This window comes from Xiphophorus hellerii, chromosome 23 (genome assembly GCF_003331165.1).
Source record: "Xiphophorus hellerii strain 12219 chromosome 23, Xiphophorus_hellerii-4.1, whole genome shotgun sequence".
Lineage (NCBI taxonomy): Eukaryota > Metazoa > Chordata > Actinopteri > Cyprinodontiformes > Poeciliidae > Xiphophorus > Xiphophorus hellerii.
In genome coordinates this window covers 18,505,629-18,516,569 of record NC_045694.1, presented here as the reverse complement: position 1 = coordinate 18,516,569, position 10,941 = coordinate 18,505,629, and the positions used below count along the sequence as shown (strand labels likewise).

The 10,941-nt window shown below is 39.0% G+C and overlaps 1 protein-coding gene across 1 annotated transcript in view; it reads right to left on the bottom strand.

Annotated features, from left to right (window-relative positions):
• The window catches only part of LOC116714359 (A disintegrin and metalloproteinase with thrombospondin motifs 2-like), a 123,007-nt gene that overhangs the window by 3,603 nt on the left and 108,463 nt on the right, over positions 1-10,941 (bottom strand). Inside the window, exons 13-21 of the mRNA XM_032554880.1 lie at positions 6,928-7,055; positions 6,711-6,834; positions 6,200-6,280; positions 5,937-6,100; positions 5,679-5,835; positions 5,443-5,578; positions 4,264-4,471; positions 4,009-4,138; positions 3,284-3,370 (exon numbers count right to left, since the gene is read on the bottom strand). Of these exons, the coding sequence (XP_032410771.1) occupies positions 3,284-3,370; positions 4,009-4,138; positions 4,264-4,471; positions 5,443-5,578; positions 5,679-5,835; positions 5,937-6,100; positions 6,200-6,280; positions 6,711-6,834; positions 6,928-7,055 (1,215 nt within the window). The remainder of the gene's footprint in view (positions 1-3,283; positions 3,371-4,008; positions 4,139-4,263; positions 4,472-5,442; positions 5,579-5,678; positions 5,836-5,936; positions 6,101-6,199; positions 6,281-6,710; positions 6,835-6,927; positions 7,056-10,941) is intronic.

The following is a 10,941-nucleotide window of genomic DNA, read 5'->3' as shown; positions in this document are numbered from 1 at the left end:
ACTTTTCTTGGGTGCAAGAACAACTGATCATTAACTTAAGATCTAACTTTCATTTTGATAGTTTAATGTCAAACTCAGTCACTCAGAATAAACAAATTAGGGAAATCCAGATCCACCTGCTGATATGGGCTTCAGATATTGACATTCTTAATTAATCCATATTGGAACTCCATCAGCTCCCCCATTGCTGAGATTATGTCAGCAAGATGCAGGGAAAATGTCAGGGTTAGCTTAGCAAAAAGAAAGACATAACTTTCAAGACCATCGGTACATGTCTGCAGTCATACAGTGTACATGTTTACAAATAATTGATAATGCTACATGTGTTTCATGTGATGTTTTGCCAGAATATTAAAAGTGACTTTCTAAGTCATGCTAATCCACAGTGGAGCAGCATACTGAGGCTGATCCGTAGAAACTCCTGTTGTTACACAATGTCTGTTGCTATCCAAAAAAAGAAAACTAGGTGATACTGAAGCATTCAGACTTTTATAATTGAGTTAGTTGTAATGCTGGTCGAATGTAAAATGGCACTTTACTGCAATCTAAAGCTCCAGTTTTCAGGAAAGTGATATTTTACTAGCTTTAACAACACACTTGATTGTCAGTATCAGCCAATGTTCACTCAGAAATGACATCCCTAATACATGATGTGTATCAGTGACAAAAAAAAAATCGGAAATCCCTAGTGAAAATATCTATACTGTGTCACTACAAAACAGCATATTTTCTATTGTAAAAATTTTTGCAGAGTGAAAAGTCACACTTTTTAAAACATTTTTATTGATACAACTTTGCTGTTGAGAATGACAGGAACTGAAACAATGAGATGTGCGCCCCCACCTCCAGCTCATTATATAGATATATAGATTTTTTTTTTCTTAAGAAAAATAATTCAACTGTATCGAAAGTTACAAGTTCACAGTCACTTTGGTAAAACACTTGATTACTTGGAAATCAACAAGTCAACCTGTTAGTTGACTGAGAAAAGAACATGAAGTACATAAATTATATTTGCTTTTTAAAGAAAATACAGAATTTCCATGATGATGTAAAAACTGGAATGGCACATTAAGTGTCATATGAAACATTTACAAAACATTAATAAAATTTCCCTGATAAATCAAAGTGCATATAGACGCAGTGCACGTAGTCCATCTGAATGTTTCTTCGAACATTAGCCAGCCCCACGCAGCAGGCCAGTGAAGCCACGAAACAGTTACCCAAAGTATAGAATATTATAGAAGAAGATAACAGTCATGAACATTATTAAATACAGTCAACACCAATTTTATATACAGTATCGCACTGCTAGGTCTGGCATGGTCTCGTACAGTCCAACTCCAGCAGAAGGAAACCTTGGATAGCTCGCTACATAGTCACAACAGAAATATGTGATCACAATACAATGACAAGTCTGAAGTGTTCTTTTTTTTGTTCTCCAAGATGCCAAATGTGTCAGTATCCTAGGCCCTTTGAAAATCCTTTCCGGTAGTCGGACACTGGTCCGACATCAGCTTGGTAGGTTTTGATGGTTGGCGGGTGTGAGTTTAAGTTGGTTTGAAGCTGCCTCTATTCCGAGTGAAACTTTGAATGAGTAAAGCCATCTCTTTCACAGATAAATGCCATTACATTCAATCCAAGATAAGGCATTGTTCATGTTCGACAAAAACATAAAGTGAGACCACCGGACGCTCTCAAAATCAAAGTTTATGAGGTATTTCTGTAGCTGATCGCAGTGTGTTAAAAGCCCAAATGATTTAGCACCCTCGCACACACGCTCGTACATGACAAGACACACATCCACCCTTGCACACGTACTCGTGGACTTGCACGTGGACAGGTGCAAGCTCGCACAGACATGTGTCCAAACATCCAGGTGATGGATGCAAATGTGCATGACAAAACATGATCCTATCCTGAAAGAAAAAACAAGAAGCAACAGGAAAACCACTGATCCATCTGAGCGAATGGAGAGGCAACTAACTGACCAAGTCCTGCATAATATGGGTCAAACCCGTTCCCCACAAAACACTTTGCCTTTATTAAATATTTATCTGTATTCATGTAAAATCATTAAAAAAATACACATAACAGTCAAGGATCTAAGCGATCAATAGCAGTCCAAAGGTTTTAGGCAAATAAGCTACAGCTTATTCATGGTAAAATGTTATTAATATTATTGGTACTCATATAGATTTAGATTTATAGGTATATATAAATACAAATATATTTATAGATGTATTTGTTTAAAGTATGCAAGCACAAATAAGCTGCATTTATTGAACTTTTGTATAACAGTCAAAGAGAGGATGGCTGATGAGGTGGAATGGGAAGCAACCTCAAGTGGTCAAACTACCCTGTATTTTTTATTTTAAATTCTTTTTTTCTTATCATACTTCACAATTTTCAACTCCTCAGTTCACTTTGCAAAAATAAAATCAACCAAAACAAAACAAAAAAAGATCCCCTTATATCTTTTCACTGTGCTGAGTTCTTGTCAATCTGGAAATGGGAGCGCCATTTTCATCCCCGAATGGAACCGAGATGTCAAGATGAGCACTTTAGCAAAGATGTCCTCAGATCACATTCACAATAAAGCTTTCATATTTTTTTCAGATATAAATATTTTTTCTATATAGATATTTATATACCATTTCTGATTTTTTTTCACATCTCTTTTTCTCCCACACTGACAGTGCGCTACAAAAGGGAAAAAAAAAGAAAAGCCCTGCTGCGTCTCAGGTGTGGTAACCCATAACATCACGCAAAACATGGCTGCCAAATGCAGAGAGGAGAGGGGGTCCCCTCACACATGAACGGCCCTTTGACACATCATAGGAGGTGTCAGTGAAAACCTGTTTGCCACTTAGAATCCTCTTCACACCACATTTTTTGTTGATCTTTTAAGTTTTCGACTGGCCAGCGGTTACAACACAATGCTCCATAGAGGAGAGATAGATAAAGAGAGACAGAGCAAGAGAGAACCAACTAGCACACACAGGAGCCAGAGACCTCCCCCGGTCAGAGCCGCCTCAGACACAGAGAGAGAGAGAGAGAGACAACATCCCCCCCCCAAAAGAGAAGCGAAAGCTTTGCCGCTCGCTCATACGGGCGTGGGCACAGGCACAAGGCGCAGCAGGAAGGGCAGGTCAGGGGGCCAGCCAGGGCCGGCCCTGCAGAGACAGGAGGATAGAGATGGGCAGGGCCCAGCAGAGGACAGACATGCGGCTGCGGCTGTCGCTGTGAAGGCCGGGCTGGGAGCTATAGAGGGAGGTTTTACGTGATGAGATCCTTGGGTAGTTGGGGTTGGGGCGGGAAAGCCACTGGATCAGAATGTTGCCATTCTTGTTGAGGTCTGATGAGCCCTCTGCAAAGGGGACACAGAAATGGTAAGATAACTCAAGGATAATAAAGGGAGTATTCTACGAAGGAGCGTCTGAGACATTTATCACTTTTATCAGAAGTTAGGACATTTTTGCACATGTCCACACTGGATATTTTCACTTTGACTTAGATTTTCCTTCACTTGATTGCCTATGCCCACATGTCCATCACCTTCAGGACTAACTAGTCCTGGATGTATGGATGTAACAAAATCTGAAGAAAAGTGATTTGTTTTGTTCAATGGGTTGCATTTTTGAAGTACCGGTAACTGCTTAGCAATTTAGCAAAATGCCATTTTGTTTGTCCACAACAATAAAACAGAGAAAACATAATACAGACACAGATACTACAATAGTTTTGTTTCTTTTTCTTTTCTTTTTTTTTCTGAATGACTAAAAAGTCTGTTTTAATGTTTGATATTTTTCCATTGTCCTCTCAAATATCCATTAGGTTTATCAAATATTTGACAGTAACCTTATGTACGTATTTAAGTGTAGCAAATATCAAAATGTTCATACTGAACATTTCTGCTTCACTACTATTGCATAAGTAACATGCAAATCACAACAGTAGCTCTAAATACAGTTGATTGAAGAATAGTGGAGTTTGTTTAACACATACTGCGACATGGTTCCAGGCGACAAACTCTTATGGTGTCAGGCTTGCTGTCTAGACAGAGTCCTATGGTGTTGTCCCTGGTGTGGCACAGTGCCTGCCTCTGCTGCGTCCCGTTTCCACAAGTCACTGAACACTGGTGGCACAGGACCAGAACATAAACGCAATGCAATCAAATATCACACATAATTTAGGATAAATACAACATTTTTTATTCAAAAACATTTGTTCATATTTTCTATTAATGTCTTGGGTGCATACTTGTGACCAGGGGCCGACTCTCCACTGCGTGGGGCAGGGATATCGGTTACAGGACCTGCGGGACTCAGGACGGTCATCGCTGCAGTGTTTATTGTGAATGAGGCGCGTTGTGTTGTCCTCTGAAGGCTGAACACAGGTGACGGAGCGTACTTGCATCCCTGTCTTTCCACAGGGTTTACTGCAGTTCTGCCACTCTCCTGTCACCCAGCTGCAAGTGAAATACCAAATTAAAAAAATACAAAAGAGAATCATCTAAAAGTGGTAGAAGCTTAAAGACAGTCTAAATATACGGTACATGATCAGGTATAACATTATGACAACCCAGCTCACACTATGTTGGGTTCCTCTTTGCTGCTGAACTGGCCTGACCTGTCAAGGCATGGAAACCACTAGATCCCTGAAGGTGTGCTGTGGTATGTGACACCAATATGTTAGCAGCTGATCCTTCAAGTCCTGTAAGTTGTGGGGTTGGTGCCCATGGACCTCATGCTTTGCCCAGCTCATTCCAAAGATGCTCGACTAGATTAACATCTGAGGAATTTGGAGGTTAAGTCAACAACTCAAACTTGTAAACTTGAACCACCTATACTTTGTGGCAACCATCAGGGAATACCATACATTACATCTATGTGACGCAAAAGAATGCATGATTTTTCAGGCTAGTCCCTCTTTACACTGTGCTTTCGTTCTAATGACTAGTTGATCATTGGACTCAGCAAGGGGACTTGTCTGGGGTTTTGCATAAGAAAATACGTGTTGAATTCTGTCACTTTTCCATCAGAAGCAGAAATGATGTCCATAAGAAGACAGCTACACTACAATAGTAGCCTTTTATTGTTTCTCTCCACATGTGCCTTACTCTGACCCAGTGACAGAGCCATCCCAAGTTGATTCTTGTCACATTAACTCACATAGTTAAGGGCTCGACACATGGAAGGCCATATTGCTCCCTCTTAATTCATTTCCTGTGGGACTTGCACTCTCAGGCAACAATCTTTTGCCCTCCTCCAGCAAAGTGACTGACGAAATCCGTGCATGTAAAATTGTCAGCTCTTACGCATAAATTTGCACAGCGACACTACACAAGACAGTTGATTAAAGTTTTTTTAATATTCCTGACACTGGTCATAATAAACAATATCTACCTTCAATTTCCGGAAGGAATTACTGAATACATACATGGGTGGAGGGCAAGGCTTCTGGTTGCAGTCTCTTATGTCTCCTCTGGGCTTCATGTTGGACTTATTACAGAAGCTTTTGTGAACCATCTTACTGTCAACTTTCCTTCTGCATCCATATCGCAGATACTGCTTCCCTAAAGAGAAGGTGACAGCCAATTGATAATTCTAGGATATAACGAAGGAAAAAATACATGTGACAAGGGAGGCTGTGAAGTCATTGACTTTTTAACATACCTCCACCACAAGCTTTGGAACAATAAGACCATCTCTTCGGAGCCCATTCGTAGGCACTGTCCTCTACCAGCATGTTGTCCTGAATGTTCGAATCACCATCCATATTCATCATGTATTTATACGATAAATTGACATCCTCATCGCCATGCAATTTCATCTACGAGAGACATCAGCAAAGAAAAATCAAAGGAAAACTGGTTTAATTTAGGATTTATGATCATAAAAACTAAACTTTTAATTTGATCCTGTTGTTTGTACCATTATTAGAATTCCATGTCTGAGGGGCCCTGTGGTCTGGACGGTTTCCTTGTCGTTGTCATTCTCATATTCCCATTCTACGCCCTTCTCTATCACAGAGCGTGACTCAGGGTAGTCGTTTTCACCATTAAGAAAAAACAGTCCTGATGCCACATTTTTAACAGCTGTGAATGAATGAGAAATAATAATTCTTTATAAGAAAAAAAAGGAAACATATACAGACGTGCATGACAGAAAAAGGAGCAAGGGAAGGTTTCATTTACCAAAAATGTGTGAGGTGGCTTTCAGCTCCTGAATGAGTAAATGCCTCGCTCCTCTGGGGATTTCAAGAACCTTAAGGAAGCCTGAAATGACAGACTCAATGAGTTTTTTTTGGATCTAAAACCTCCAGCGCCCCCTTCAAAGAGCTCAATTTGTAGTTTCCAGATAGAACACCTAAGAAGAAAAAATGCCTCACTGGAAACTTTTTTATTAGCTTGAGCCTGAAAAAAACAGACTCTTCCAGGAATTCAGCTCTCATGAGCTAGGTCTGCGCAGACTGTAAGAGTTAGATAATAGACTCAACATTAGCTCATAAACTTTGACGTAAAGTCTTGGCAATGTTCGCATGGAAACATATGGTCAAATTTCCCTGAGGTTCAGGGTCATTTTTAAGCATCTTCCTCTAGAGGGCGATGTTTATTTAAGCATAAGAACGAAGAGAAGACGTGAGACAGAAATACATTCCAGCAGTTTTTCTGCTAGGATAGAATCAACTCGGCTTTCTCCGTTTACCCTGCTTTTTAGCAGTCCGCATGATTGTGTCTTTAAAGGTTTTACAGCTGGAGTTGTCGCCTCCGCACACGCCACACTTGTCCTCCTGCTTCGAGGAGCCCACCACGCCATCACAGCCCACCTTCTGTTAATGGAAACCAAGGAAGCTGATAAGAATAAGTGCAGCTGTTTTACTTTGAGGCACACAAACACACATATGAAGAACCTCACCTCACACTTCTCCACGCACACACACACTGTGCGGGTCCTTGTAAGAGCAGAGTGTGCCATCCAGCACCAGTTTCTCCATGAGGACCACATCTCTGGTCTCCTTTGACTGGCAGTACAGGTGGCAGCGTTTGTTAGCTAGAAAGCAAACATATTTTCACATGAAATAAAAAAAGCTCCATTTTACCTTGATTACGTAATTGCACTAGTTGGCACTGTTAATCCCATAATTACTCATTCTAGTGCAGTTTTAAAATCTTCCTTAACTTGGCCAACACGTTTTCTTTCTTTCAAGAAAGGATGCACTTATGTATAAAAATATGATACAACAATGTGCTAAAGATTTCAGCAGAAAAGTTTTGGTTTGACTTCTTCTAAAAATTAAGTAACATATCTGAAATTAATACGACTGTGAGTTAGCGGTAAAATTCAAAGTTTTGCAGGACTGAGAATTGACTATGCTGTTCTGAAGCATCAGAATAAAAAATAATAATTGAAAAGAAAAACACTAAAACTCACTAAAACACTAAAACTAAAGAGCTCAGTAAAAACCCATGTTTGGACATTTTCTCAGTTCAAGACTAATGAATGGGGAAAAAGGCAATTTGTAATTGTCCTCAAGTTCCAAGGGCCCCGGTATAAAGTCATGTTGAAACACTACAAGAGCTTAAACACTGTAGAAAACCATGAAGGAGGTGGCTGTAAGTCATAAGTGACACCTTTTCACTGCCAAGGCTGATGGTGCAGTAGGTGAAAAAGTATCCTAGGAACAAGGTCGTTGTGAAGAACGTGGGGCGTGTCGGTGGCAACACCTCAAGACAGACAGTCCAATAGACTGCTGGACACCATTGATGTAGAACAACAAACAAAGGCTATTCTTAGACTAAGGCCTATAAAAGCCCACTTGACTTTTGGAAAATCTCACCAAGGCAAAGAACAAAATGTTATGATCTTCTGTTTTATGGCGAGATGAAACATGTTTAGTTATTTAGCCACAATTAGGTATTTTATTTGGCATACAAAAGAGAAACACTCAGAATAGCATTTGCAGCCTAAAACAGTAGTGAAAACATAATGATTTTGGGGGTCATCCATGTCAGGATTCTCAACAAAAAGTTCACAGACGAACTTGGTCTTAGGCAACACATATCTAAAGTAGTGAAGAGAAGATTTACTAAATAAAATATTAACAAATTGGAGTCGCAAATTCAGAAACCTGATTTGACTGTGATAGACAGTCTATGGGGGTAAAAGTAATGGCAAAGAGGCCTTCCAACTTCAAACACTTTGAGCTCATAACCCAGTATGAATAGTCAAAGATATTCATACTGGGTTAATAGTAAAGATATGCAAAACGCTTGCTGGTAACTATGTAAAATTTTCAAAGTTAAAACATAACTTTAAACCTAAATCACTAAGGCATATAAATAAGTTTGGTCTCAATTGTTTGTAAGTAGTTGTAATAATCTGAATGAGATCTCAGTGAGTCAGAATAATGATGAGTCTTATTGTGTCTCTTAGTCACACTACAACTACGTGAGCCCACAGAGACAAAACCTGGCAGACCGTCCCGGTGAGAACGAACACTCCTACTTTATCACGCACACACACACACACACACACACACACCAAGACCTTGTCTTTCAGAGCTTTGACTCTAATGAACAGGTGGCAGACATGCAACTAATCTATCTCAGCTAGCTTCACAAATACTGCTATCCCTGGTAAACACGTGTGAAAAGCCTTAAAATATCTTTTCAAATTTATCAGTCTTTTATTGCAGTAGGAAACAGTAATTTCACACAGAATTAATTACTTTGAGTACATTTATTCAGAGGGAAAATAAATCCCATGTTCAGAAATTATTATTTTAAACAAAATCAACAGCGGCAAAAATATTGGCAAATGAATATGCACCAACCTTTTCACCAGGTTGGTGCATGAAGAGATTGCGATATTTGACTTGTCCTGTTGGCTTAATCACTCTAAATCACCCAGAGTCCTTGGTCCTCTCTCATTCTCTATTGTCTTCAGCTCTCACCACAGGTTTTGTGGATAATTTAGGTCTAAGGTTTGACATTGTCAGGGAAAAATACTGATTTTGTGCTCATTGTAGAGCAGAAAAACACAATGGTAGCTCACATTGTGGTGTTTATGATTTGTTCATTATTTTGTCAAGATTTCTACTTTGTATTCTGTGAATTGCCCAAATCCTCGTCGTTTATCGGTTAATGAAGTTTGTTTGAATATTACGCAGTTAAAGTTGACATGTTTTTGAGTACCAGCACCCTGCTTTCTGACTACGTTTTGGCTGCTTACACTGTTACTTGATAAATCTTCAGTTTTCTAGATGATTTCACCCGATCCTTTTCAAAATGTCCTGATATTTTACTCTAACAGGCCCCAGAAACAGACCTACAGCATCACCAATCCTCCACAATACTTAACAAAAGGAGAAGAGGTCCTTCATCACATATTTATAACATTGAATAGATGTTATGAAGAACTGGTGACCCTGTGATAATCCCCCTCTTAGTAGATCTGTACAACATTAGGAAAACATTTATTTTATGTTATTGTTAGTTCATTGCAAACTTAGGCTTCATAAAAATACTGTTTTATCGGAAGAATTTGGCTTCATTAAAATAATTGTATGCGGCATTAGCTGGTGTATAGACAAAGAAAAAAATCTTAGTTATAATTTCTCAATGACTGATTCTTATCAACAAATCTATTACTGGCATATAGAGCCTGAACGTTTGGTGCAATACACACAGTTTTTTTGTGATACAGATACTGCATACAGGTACATTGCTTTAATTACACATTACTCACAAATTATGAAGTCCTAATCCTTACTTAAGAAATAAGTATGGGTAGAAGGCTTTTTTTTACATGTATTTACAGGGACACCAATATGTGTGGAAGCTCCTAATAAAGAATCCTCCACAGTGTGGTGACACCTGATCAAAACAGTGTTGTTCATGTGCATTCAGTGCAGTCAAAAAGAAACACTGCAGAGGTTGAGTCTGTATTTATAGCATCAGCATGATATACTATTCATAAATCAACCCGCTCACTCAGAGCCAGTCTGTTCTTCTCCCAGTAACATTTTTACATGATAATAATAACCATAACATTACAGTTTAGAGCAACAGAAGACAGCATCTTCAGTTTGTCAAGACTTGCTCTGAGATGCTGTGGGGGGTCAGAAGGTGTTAATCAAAGTGTTTTGCAAACGCTGCTGTATATGGGAGACATGTGATCTCCTATGTGCAAGAACATAGAAAGCTTCAGACTGCAAAACCCCAAAATTTGCTGCTTGGCTAATACCTCATGTTTCTCCTCTCAGGAGTAATTCACAGTACAGCTGTCGATACAAGGGAAATCCCAAAAGGGGGAATAAAAACAATTTGTTAGACAAATATTATAGTTTCAGATCTGCAGTTGACATTCTCACACTTATCATGGAAGTCAAAGATGATAGATCGTGAATGGAATTCAGTTTCACCTCCTTCAGAATCATTTTTCTCTCACAAACACACACTGGTTGGCGTGTTCACACAAAGAGAGGTAATTTATGATGCTGAATGCTTTAGTGAGAAAAAATATGGCATTTAGAAGTAACAAGATTGAAGGAAAAACAATTTAGGAAGGTCATTTAGATAGGAAGTAAGCACAGTGCTTTGCTGTACAGTTGCCCTTTAGGTGGATGATAATTTCACGTGTATTAAGATGGAGGTGACAATACAGCTCTTAGATAGGTTGGAGCTGTCAATTTTATGCATGCAGCCATGTGGATGTTACTATTTCTTCATTGTAAAGAGTTTCTGTGTATTAGATAGAGAACTTAGGGCTTATTGTTTGGTATTAGTGGGATTATTTACATATGGTGAATAAAACCTGGAAAAATTGGAGGATTAATGAGATTAAGATGTCAATGGGTAGAGGAGGCAAAAACTCCCAAATCATTTTCAATTGTTAAAAATATGCCATATCTTTGAGGGGTCTGGTTGCACCTTAA